Consider the following 12,588-nt stretch of genomic DNA (forward strand, 5'->3'; position numbering starts at 1 on the left):
GAAAACTCTAGCAAACGAACTATACGATCTTGTGCTATGTTTAGGATTGGGTCTTATCCATCACATCATTCTCCTAATGATGTGATCTCGTTATCAATGACATCCAATGTCCATAGTCAGAAAACCATGACTATCTGTTGATCAACGAGCTAGTCAAATAGAGGCTTACTAGGGACATGTTGGTGTCTAAGAATTCACACATGTATTACGATTTCCGGATAACATAATTATAGCATGAATAAAAGACAATTATCATGAACAAGGAAATATAATAATAATCCTTTTATTATTGCCTCTAGGGCATATTGACGGCGTGAGGACGATGGCTGGTCGTAGCACGCGTAGTGCGCGGAGGGAGCCAGCGACGTAGATCGCGGGTGGGCGGCCATCTGGGACGCGCGGCAGCGCCAACAGCATCGGGGCACGCGCGGCGGCAGCGGTAACGGCGCCGGGGCACGCGCGGCGGCCTGCTTGGGCGGCGACCCGGGCGACGGTGACTTCGTGCAGACGGGGGCCGACGTGGAGACGGCATGGATGCGTTAGGGTTCAGGGTTTCGACGGCGTGCGTCGGCGGCTACCGTGTCTTTTTTTTCCTTCAACAACTGTCGACGCCAACGTGGGCGGGCGTACGACGGTGACGTATGGCGACGGGTGCAGGTACGCGGGCGGGCGTACGTACAACGACGGATGCGGCATACGCGGGCGGGCGTATGACGTCACACGCGGACGTACGGCATCGGGTGGGTATTCCTATACCTAATGTGAAATTACCATACTATCCATTATACGTTTTAGGGGGTTGTACCGAAGCACTCCCCATATAAAGAAGAAAAAGGATGTCACCGTGTACTCAATCGTTTTCTTCCTCTTTCCGCCGTAACAGCTGTTCTTTGAATTGGTTGTGTTCTAGGCAGGACTCCACGTTTTTTTGGATCGTAAACTGGACCCTACGCTTTTAGCACGGCACTAGTAAACCGCATTTTCAGTAGGATATTGGTAATCTTTCTCAGCCGCTCCTGTGCCACTACCGCATTGTTGGCTATCATGATTTGAGTCTAGTCTAGAATCCAATAAATACATACCAAACGAATTATTTGCCTTTATCGTGAAGTTTCTCTATTAACTTTTGATTTTCACAATGAATGTGATACAATGACAATTTTGATGCCAAACTTTTACTTACTCCATCCATTCCATAATATAGTGCATGTACATTTTTTTTAAGTCAAACTTAGCAAACTTTGACTGAGTTTATGAAGAAAACTATCTATATCTACAATACCAAACATATACAATATGAAAGTATAACTCACGGTGTATCCAGTGATATGCGTTTGGTATTTTAAATGTAAATATTTTTCTCTCTAAATGTGGTCAAAGTTTGCAAAGTTCGACGTGCGAAAAAAATCTATACGCACTACATTATGAAATGGAGGAAGTACAAGTTTTCGGTTGCTCTCTGCGTGTGGACAATGTCCATCATTTTCTAGTTGATTTTGAGCTAATGTATTGTTTACTCTTCTTTTTGCGGGGAAGCGACTATGCCTCATTGATGTTAGTACTAGGCAGTGGCGGAGCGAGAAAACCTGAATGGATAGGGCCAAGAGCTGCTAAACTAGCTTGGGGAGGGCCAGACCAACGGAATATAAAGCTAATACACTGTTTTAGCTGAAATACTCAGTGTCCTAGTGGAAATATTTGCATGTTGGCCTGGCTCCAGGCCCTGGCTAGCACCCCTATCTCCGCACTGTTACTAGATGCATAGAAAACATGAAATTTACAAGAAGTAAATAACTTCCTTTGCCATCTTATGACCAACATAAATAAATATTGAAATGAAACAATCTTTCAGAAACACATTTTGAATACTATTAGGATAAAGGTAGTGATAAAACTGAACAAACTCATTTTTTTGAGAGTAGACAAGGTGTGCGAGTATTCACTGTGTAAACGCATGCCACCTTTTTTTTATGATAATACGAGTCACATTCATATAATAAAAATAAAGTACAAACCACGTAGACGCCAACTTGATAAAACAAAAAAGACAACAAAATCCAAGCTTCAACCCAAACGACCTCATCAAAGAAAGGCTATTACAATTAAGACCGAATAATCTCCTGAGCTTGATGCCAACTTCCATCATGCGTCTCTGACACCACCATAACGAACATAGAAGGAAAAAGGGACATACCACCTCTTCACCGAGCTCGACGCGACTCCATCGCTATTTTACAGCTTTTCAGACCTCAAAAGTAGCTCGTCAAAGGCAAAGCCATTGCCATTGAAAGAATCTGGCCAGGGCAGCACTGCATACACGCCACCGAACTCCGAATCTGGCAACTCCTCACAACGACGTCGAAGGAGAAAACCTGACCCACTAACCATCAACGACGAATCCATCGTCTTCCAGCTGTCACCGATTGAGAAACCACCGACACCCAATCTTGAACAAACCTTTCGTGCTCCGCATCGACGTTAGAGCATGTGCGATCGCGGTGACGGAGCCTAAGGACACAAGTCCACCATAGGAATGTTGCCAACGCCAGAGTGAACGCCATCGGAATGACGGAGCCCATGGACACAAATCCAGCATAGGGTATGTCGCTGTCGCTGTCGCCACACCATCCATGCTTGAAACATGCTGGCATCCATTAACCGCCCATCAAAAGCAAAACGCCGTGTCGACAAAAGAAGCTAAAGCTTTATGATATGGCTTCGTCGTCACCCTTGCTAGATCTAAGATGTCAAACAGTTAAAACCTAAACTAGTAGGGACCTAAAACCTAATAAAACAACACGATCTGCGCGCCCAAAAATCCGACGTCGCCCTCATCAGGTTATTGGTGAAGGTGGGCTGCTGAAGGACGACGGTGAAAGACTAGTCTTTCTCCGCAAAGGAGATCGCCTTCTTTCTTTCTCGGCAAGAAAGAAAATGCACGTATCCGCATACATGGCACCTGCTTCCCATCGGTTGTGTGCTGGAGATTTTTCGTCAAAACAACGCGTGGACTAGATTTTTTTGTTTTTGCTTGCGAATACAAGAATTTCGAACCTCTTGTTCCGTGCTGAGCTCTCCTCCGTTTATATCTTTTTTTCGGCGTACGCGGAAAGCCGTTGAGGTAGCACCGGACGAAAAGCCAGATCATGACACGATGAAGATAATAAAAATAAAATAAAATCGAGAAAGGGAGGCGGTAGGAGAAGGCGAGCCGGGGACGGCAGCCCTAGCGGGAGCCTCCTTTACTTCTCCCTCCCCGCCTATAAAAACCGCCCGCCTCTCCTCCCCCTCCCAACCACTCCATCGCCTCGCCGCCACCGCCCGCCCGCCCGCCCGCCCGCCCGCAGCCTCCGATCGATTTCGGTTTCGCCCCCCGCCCGCCGACGAGGTGAGAACGCTCGCCGTCCCCTCCCGTCCCGCTCTTCGTCTCTCGTGTGCTCCCGTGCCTAGTATCGGCTAGATTTGCGGTGTATTTGGGGGTTGTTTGGTCTGGGTAGGAGGATCGGATCTGGATGTGTGTTGCGATTGGTAGGCATCGGGGTTTGGTGATCTGCTGTCGCCGGCCGTTGTGGGCTCGGCGTCGGCTAGGGTTTGCTTGGACGATTCCTTGGCCCGTGGCGGCTACTCGACGTTAGGGTTTGCATCTCGATTGTGAACCGGTAGTGATGTAATTTTTGCTCAAACAAACGTTGCAATACTGTGCAGTTGAATTAGACCTCCTTGTTTTAGTCATGTGGTGTTCCCTGGTTTGATCTCGTTTAGTGCTGTCAGTTTCTAGTATTGGATTGAGGCCAGTTTTGATGGAATATCCTGTCCTTGTGTCATTATTGTAGTACATGGCTTGTCGCTACACATGGATTGCTGTTATCAGTGTTACGTATTTTGTTGGTGAGCTTACATGTCAGGTTAATATCGTAGCTAGAGACTGTTATCTTTTTCTTGTCTGTTATATGGTCTAGATATCCTGTCCTTTGTATTTGTTTCCATTATAGTTGAATGGATTGAGTTAGTTGTTTTTGTTGGGTTCTACAAATTCACTTTTATCTTCGTACATGGAGGCATGCGCATTGTTGTTTGAAACTACGCATACTTTGTAATTATATGTGCATGCCTGGAGATTGTTTGTACTAAATTTAGCAGTTATTCTGCTGTAACTTTTTATTTTATCTTATGTCCTGATTCAGAATTTGCACGTATGGTTACATCATCTTTGCATCTTGCAAGTAAAATGTCTCTCGTGGAGAGAGATACTTTTGATACCCTTGTATGATATTGGGAGTAGTTGTAATTAATTTGGGAAGTTTAGTCCTATTGTCTTAAAGTTTGTCATACATGTGCTGCCTATAAATCTTGCTAGTAAAATTTGTTGCTGTGGACAGATATACTTCTGATACATGCCCCATGTATGATATTGGGATTTGTTGTAATTAATTTGGAAAGTTTAGTCCTATTGTCTTGAAGTTTGTCATACATGTGCTGTCTATAAATGTTCATTTTGCTGCTGATTTGGTTGTGTAAGATGTGTAGCCTCCTTTCTGCAGTGATGCCTAATTCACTTGCAATGTCTATTTACCTGCTTATTTGGTTGTGTATTTTACTAGCTTCCTTTCTTCAATGATGCTTAGCTCAGCCAGCAACCTGTGTCATGAATTAATAATGTAGTCCTTTCTCTTTAATGATATTATACCTTTGTTTCAGTTGGTTTCTTGTAATCTCACATTACATGAATAATCACTAATGTTTCATCTTTCACTTGTTTTAAACCAGGTAGCAGCATCTGTTTTGCTGCAATCTGACAAAGTGGAGGGCTACGCTGAACCTTCTTTTATGTCTGAACAAGCATCGGTCTATTTGGGATCAGTTGGATTGCTGGGAGAGTACTCTCGTGCAACGAGAAAAAGGCACAAGTTTGTGCTCCCCTGCATGCATCAAGAGCCCATTAGGTTCTCTGGTTCTGAGAGTTCACTTGCCACTGCCTGTGCTCAAAGTCATCTCCCTGCAGCTACTATTTCTTCTGAATTTTGCCACATCTGATAGCATCTGCTGCAGAAAGGTTATCTCAAGATGGCGCTGCAAAACATTGGTGCTTCAAACAAGGATGATGCCTTCTACAGGTACAAGATGCCCAGAATGCTGACCAAAATTGAAGGCCGTGGTAATGGCATCAAGACCAATATTGTGAACATGGTTGATATAGCAAAAGCACTTGCAAGGCCTGCTTCCTACACAACCAAGTACTTTGGTTGTGAGCTTGGGGCACAATCAAAGTTTGATGAGAAGACAGGAATCTCCTTGGTTAATGGTGCCCATGACACTTCAAAGCTAGCTGGTCTGCTCGAGAACTTCATCAAGAAGTATGTCCAGTGTTATGGCTGTGGCAACCCTGAGACAGAGGTCCTCATCTCCAAGAAAGAGATGATAACTCTGAAATGTGCCGCCTGTGGCTTCCTCTCGGATGTTGACATGAGGGACAAGCTCACTACATTCATCCTGAAGAACCCACCAGAGGCGAAGAAAGGAGGCAAGGACAAGAAAGCTATGAGGAGGGCTGAGAAGGAGCGTCTGAAAGAAGGTGAAGCAGCTGATGAGGAGATGAAGAAACTCAAGAAGGATGGGAAGAAGAAAGGTGCTTTGTCCAAGGAGAGTACTGCAAAAGGTGTTGCCACAAAGAAGAAGGGTGCTGGGGGCTCTGATGAAGAACATATCTCATCACCAAGAGATGCTGACTTTGCAGCTGCTGCAGATGATGATGACGATGACGATGATGATGTACAGTGGGCGACTGACACGTCAGCAGAGGCTGCAAGAAAGCGTATGGAGGAACAGCTGAGTGCAGCAACTGCTGAAATGGTTATGCTTGCCACTGAAGAGACTGAGAAGAAGAAGAAACAGGCCCAGCACAAGGATGATGGCTGTGCCAATGGCACATCAAAGGCTGAAGAGACCTCCAACGGTAAGCAGAATGGAGCCAAAGCCACTCCCTATGATGAACTGGTTGAAGAGATCAAGGCGAGCCTTGCCAATGCTGCCACCGCAGCTCAGCTCAAGGGGGTGCTGTCCTCCTCAACCCTGCCCCTGAAGGACGTGATGGATGCCCTCTTTGAGGCGCTCTTCCATGGTGCCGGCAAGGGGTTCGCCAAGGATGTGGTTAAGAACAAGAAGTACCTTGCTGCTGCTGTGCCTGATGAAGCCGCCCAGATGCTCCTGCTCCAGTCCATCGAGGCGTTCTGCAGCAAGTGCAGCGCCGAGGCCTTGAAGGAGCTGCCTGTCGTCCTGAAGGCCCTCTACGACGGAGACCTCCTTGAGGAGGAAACCATTGTGCAGTGGTACAATGAAGCTGTTGCTGCCGGCAAGGACTCCCAGGTCGTGAAGAATGCCAAGCCCGTCGTGGAGTGGCTCCAGAGCGCCGAGTCCGACGAGGAGTGAGACGCTGTACTGCTTGCTCCCTTTCGGCATTTCCTTTTTACCACCACTACTGCTTGAGTGTCTTTTGAAGTTTGTTTGAAGTGTTCCTCGTCGTTGTGGATCAGTATTTGGAGTATGAGTCAGTTGAGTGTGTTGCGTCTGATGTATTTCAAAGCACCGTGTGATGGTAGACTCGTTATATTATGAAATGATGTGGTTTTTTGTCTGTTATGCTGCCTTGGCTGACATTATACAGCGCTGTCACTTGATTGTCTTTTAAAGTTGTGTTTGAGGTGTCCGTCATTGTCATGGATCAGTATTCGAAAATGCTTCTGTTCAGCTCGAAACTCTGCAAATGTCAGCATCATACTCCCTCCGTCTGGAAATACTTGTCGGGGAAATAGATCTGGATGTATTTTAGTTCTAGATATATTTAATTTTATCTATTTGTGCGACAAGTATTTTTGGACGGTGGGAGTAAATAAATTATTGACAGATAAGGGGTGCATACTCCCTAAATCCACCTTTGATCTCTCTATAATGTGTGCATTATAGGTTTCTTCCGCTACGGTCCACTTTGTTTGAGGCGTAAACGACTTAAGATGCGTCTTCTGTTCTGCCTGCAAGGTACAGGAACAACAAACCATAAGAAATCATTGAATCTTGTAGCTTTCAGGTAAGAAATCACCGAGACTTCTAAGAACAAACCATAAGAAACCATAAAAACAACAAACCATAAGAAAACTAGAGGTTAAGTCGCTCACCTATGAAGGTCGAAGCCACCAGTGTTGGTATCCTTCGGTGGGGTGCGTTGCATTCTACCGAATTGCGCCACCACGCGCCGTGGTACTTGCCGCTCGATAGCGTACATGCATATCAATGGGACCCTAGCCATGAGATACTCTTGTCCCTCGTGCACATCTAGTTCAGCTCGAAACTCTGATCCATCTCACATGACCACCAGTTAACCTACAAACAAATTGGTTCGGTTGGGTCTTCGTAAGCAATCGGAAAAGTGGTTACAGGATATTACTACCACACAGTTTTACCTAGTGAAAGGGGATATTGTCCAGCTCGTTGGTGAAGGCCTTGGACTTGCCTGTGAAGACTCTAACTTTGTCCCAAAAGTACGCCATGGTGGGCTAACGAGAAGAGTTCTCTTCTTCGCCATAATATACCCATGCAAGCCTGTCATCTTTTTCAGGACGACCCATCGGCAACCGCTCCCACATGCAAATGGAGACGGCCCAAGCACATCCGCCCATACTGGATTTATCTCCGGTCCTCTGACATGCGCCGTGCAGCTGCAAATTTTAACCCATGATTTTTATTTTCATGCCCCTGGTTCCTTAATTGTACCCAGTTTTGTCCAACCGTCTTTGTATTCCTCACTTTCCCCCTTCCCCCTCTACATGAACCTCACAGATGCTCAAATAGTGCATTTCCGTTGGGTTAATCCCGTTGACCGTTACATGGATGAGTTCATGACGGGTGGGACCATTAAAAATGCTGACATGTGAGGCCGCTTAAAATGTTGACATGCCAATGAGCCCTTGCTAAAAAAACCCACCCCTCTCTCTTTCTTATACGTGGGACCAATAGAACAAAGGGAAATAGGAAGGAAAAAAGCTCCCGAACTCTCTGGCCATGCCAGCGGGCACAGGACATGGCGGAGGTAGTTCTGTGGTTGGAGGCAGCCCGCATACTCATGCACCAAGGACGCCTTCCTCGCTCTTCTCTCTCCCACCCTCGTTCGCATGCTCCCTCTTCCTCTCTGATCTCTCCTCCCGGTGGAACCCTTGCGCTGCCTTGGTGTGATAGCCCGGCTTATTAGGGATGATAGACTACTCATATCAATAAGGAATTCCTTCTTTTCCGGGAGCCCATTCGGACAGAACTCCAAAGTTGAGCGTGCTCAGCTTGGAGTAGTTTCAGGATGGGTGACCGACCAGGAAGTTGCTCCCGCATGCGCACGAGTGAGGACAAAGTGCGCAGAAAAGACTAGTATTGATCTGTGGGGGCAAGTCTAGATCCCGCCAGGAGTAACGACCACCGGCGGGTGTGTCCGGGGCGTTACAAGTTGGTATCAGAGCCGACTCTCGCGGTTACCCGGATGTTTGCGGACAGGTGCGCGGTCATGTTGTTCATGACGTTTGTGATCCGTCGTGGCACCCGACATGGCACATGTACCGGACTGGATGCACAAACGTATGTGCCAAGAGGGAACGTTCCTGTGGCCCGACGAGGACGTCGGTTTCTCTGAGTGGGTGTGTATGTGATAGCCTGGCTTATTAGGGATGATAGACTACTCATATCAATAAGGAATTCCTTCTTTTCCGGGAGCCCATTCGGACAGAACTCCAAAGTTAAGCATGCTCAGCTTGGAGTAGTTTCAGGATGGGTGACCGACCGGGAAGTTGCTCCCGCGTGCGCACGAGTGAGGACAAAGTGCGCAGAAAAGACTAGTATTGATCTGTGGGGCCAGTCTAGATCCCGCCAGGAGTAACGACCACCGACGGATGTGTCCAGAGCGTTACACTTGGTCCCAATCACGCGCTCGTCTCTGATCACCCGGCGAATTGAGAACACCTTCGGAACGCCTCACCATTCTCTTCCATCCTTGTGAGCCATATGTGCTTTGATGCAGTGTGATGACCGAATCGACCCCTTCGTCTTCGACTCCGCCCGTTGCATCTGAGCTCGCTTTCGTCGCTGGCATGTTCCCTCCGGCTTTACAGACCATCTCCGTGTCCTTGGATAGACCCCTGCCACATCTCTGCATTTCCCCCTCTCTATTGTTCCCAAGAATGGGCTGTCGTTGCGAGCCGCCATGGGATTGGTCACTGATAGTGACTCCAGTGAGCAAATGGCCACTAGCGCCGCTCGCTCAAATTTTCACATGAAATAGACCATATTGGAGGCCTACTGCCAAAATATTTTGAGTTTCAGAGCTTTTATGCTATATTCCATTGATTAACTAAATTTCTAGACATTTACCAAAAGTAATTGAAAATTGAACTACAAGTATGTTATAATTTGGTTCCAAAACGTGACAAAAATCATTTTAAGGTACTCAGGTAGGATTATATGTAGTATTCACAAAAAAGTTGAAAGATTCAACCCCTTTCTATGAATACCATGTTGATAATGTTAACCCCATTTAAAAAGTGAAATAAAATGAAAAAAAGATTCAAAAAATGCAATCCTTTTGCATGGAGTCCTTTTATGTGTACTACTTTATAGGAAAAATGATAAACTAGGAACACAATGGTTTCTTAAAAAAAGTGTTTATAAAATGGACTACCATCTAGGAAGGTTTATGGTTTTCAAGCCAAATGACCAAGTTAATGGCTATATCCATGTTATATTTCAATATAAGGTGACAATATTTGGCACAAACATGGGGCTTACCATGCCAAACAATATTGCCAAAGGGAGAGAACATTTTTTGTTACAAAAGTAAATAAATCATTTTGAAGTGCCAAAAATGGTTTTTTTGTGAAGCAAGTACCAAAAATAAGATTGAAAATAATTTTTTTTGCATTTTTCTCATGAAATAGGCCATATTGGAGGCCTACTGGTGAAAGATGTCGAGTTTTTGAGGTTTTTTTGCTATATTCCACAGGTTAAATGAATTTCTGGACATTTACCAAAAGTAATTCAAAATTCTACTACAAGTGTGTTATAGTTTGATTCCAAAAGTGGCAAAAATAATTTTAAGGTACTCAGGTAGGATTATATGTAGTATTCACAATTTCTTTTGAAAGATTCATCCCCTTTCTATGAATAACGATGCCGACAATGTTGACCCAATTTTGAAAAACAATGAAAGAAAATGAAAAAAGATTAAAAAATGCAATCCTTTTGCGTGGTGTCGGGGTACACAAACGGGGGCGTATGTTTCCCCCTGACTTGTGCACGGACATCAAGCCACCGGCCCGACAAGATTACAACATCCAAGACCATACCAAGCACAAGAGATCAGCTCTTTGAGGAATCAGAGGGCGGATCAATAAGACCAAGTCAAGCCATGAGAAGCAAGATGCTACTAATGGAAAACCTCCCTTGCCGGGTAGGCGAGCCTGGCGAGGTCGAGGTAGCCCCAAAGAAACAAGTCTCCAGACTCCCCCGGCAGGCTTGCCGGGCTCAACAAAGGCAAACCAACCTGCCAAGGCTCCACCGCTCCACCTCACAGCGACGCAAGTCATCGATCGGTGCAGTGTCAAGCCCCAAGGTGACTAGGTGGCTGTTTCCTGCCACACGGTAGCCACTTTATATGGAAATCATCTCCAAATGACACCCATCCAGAGATGTGTCAAGTAGGAAGGCGTGAAGCTGGCAAAAGCAGCCCGATAAGGCTTGCCGGGCACACCGTGATGTGACACTAAGCGGCGCATTTAATGTGCTCTGTCCTACCTGTAGAGTTAGGTATGATAGCACAATTGCTATCTAATCAGTGCATAATGACTGATTTGCCACTGTGGTGACCCCTTGATCTATAAAAGGAGGCCCGTGACAGCCATAGAAAGGATTCAGACCCTTGTACAATCATACACGCGTGCCCCGAGGCAACCATGCCGGGCAAGAGCGCTGTCAGTGTCAAAACCGGCGGATCTCGGGTAGGGGGTCCCGAACTATGCGTCTAAGGCCGATGGTAATAGGAGACAGGGGACACAATGTTTATCCAGGTTCGGGCCCTCTCTATGGAGGTAATACCCCACTTCCTGCTTGATTAATCTTGATGAATATGAGTATTACAAGAGTTGATCTACCACGAGATCGTAATGACTAAACCCTAAAGCCTAGCCTGTCTGACTATGATTATGAGGATATCCGTCTACGGACCTAGCCCTTCGGTTTATATAGACACCGGAGGGATCTAGGGTTACACAAGGTCGGTTACAGAGAAAGGAATCCTCATATTTTGGACGCCAAGCTTGCCTTCCACGCCAAGGAGAGTATCGTCCGGACACAGGTAGAGTCTTCGGTCTTTGTATCTTCACAGCCCATTAGTCCGGCCCATGTCTAGTAGGTCGGACGCCCGAGGACCCCTTAGTCCAGGACTCCCTCAGTAGCCCCTGAACCAGACTTCAATGATGAGGTGTCCGGCACGCAGATTGTCTTCGGCATTGCAAGGCGGGTTCCCCTATCCAAATACTCCAAGATAGTCTTCAAACGCAATGAACGTGTCCGAGTCTGCAATACAAGCACCACGCGCAACTGCAGGGAGTTTAATATTTCACGAGTCTAATCCGCTGACAACTTTTTGTTATGTGACATCACGTTTGCCTGATCATTATTTCGAACCGTTTCTTGTCCTGCCGTTCCACGTTTCGAGGCGCGGTTTTTATTGGCACGTCTTGTCAAAGCAGAGATCATGTCCCCTTATTGCAGGATTCTCATCAATACGAGCGTGGGTAACCCAAACGTTCCATTGGTATGATTCCTTAGGAATAGGCAGGTTTTCAGGCTTAGGAGGAGGCGTTCGATATCCGTTGCCTTTATAAAGGAGCCAAGGGCCGTCTTATTTTACACTGCCCCTCTCCTCAGCCCTTCCAACTTCGAGTTCTAGCACCCAAGGTCCGACTTCATTGCTTCAAGCTTCCCAATCATGTCCGGACCAAGCCCACAGGGCCGATGGGTGGCTTCCTCTGTTACAGAGGAGGATATTGCGAAGCTTCGTGCGGCCAGATACCTGACCGCCGAGATCTCCCACAGGCTTCCTGCTCAAGACAGGTTATTCCTACTCCCAAATCCGGCGAGAGGGTTGTATTCATCTCCCACTTCCTGTGAGGGCTAGGATTCGCTCTTCATCCCTTTGTCCGGGGGCTCATGTTTTACTACGGACTAGATTTTCACGATCTAGCCCCAGGTTCTTTCCTTCACATCTCGACGTTCATTATCATGTGCGAGGCCTTTCTCCGTACTCCCCCACACTCCGACTTATGGCTCAAGACCTTCAGTGTGAAGCCGAAGGTAGTCGACGGGGAACAAGCGGAGTGCGGAGGTGCTACAGTGAGCAAGCTTACCAATGCTCCTTGGCCAAAAGGCTCTTTCACCGAAACTCCCAACCTATGGCAGCGGGAGTGGTTTTACGTCACTGAACCCCACGGTACAAAGTGGGCGGCTATACCTGCGTTTCGATCTGGCTCTCCATTACAGCTTGCATCATGGATTAATAAG

The 12,588-nt window shown here is 46.6% G+C and overlaps 1 protein-coding gene across 1 annotated transcript; it reads left to right on the forward strand.

Annotated features, from left to right (window-relative positions):
• The first annotated feature begins 3,272 nt into the window (after positions 1-3,272).
• LOC125514337 (eukaryotic translation initiation factor 5-like) lies at positions 3,273-6,636 on the forward strand. The gene is made up of 2 exons (XM_048679646.1): positions 3,273-3,388; positions 4,768-6,636. The coding sequence occupies exon 2, from the start codon at positions 5,065-5,067 to the stop codon at positions 6,424-6,426; it is 1,362 nt and encodes a 453-aa protein (XP_048535603.1). The 5' UTR covers positions 3,273-3,388; positions 4,768-5,064; the 3' UTR covers positions 6,427-6,636.
• Positions 6,637-12,588: the final 5,952 nt, after the last annotated feature.

Source organism: Triticum urartu, chromosome 6 (assembly GCF_003073215.2).
Source record: "Triticum urartu cultivar G1812 chromosome 6, Tu2.1, whole genome shotgun sequence".
NCBI classification, from domain to species: domain Eukaryota; kingdom Viridiplantae; phylum Streptophyta; class Magnoliopsida; order Poales; family Poaceae; genus Triticum; species Triticum urartu.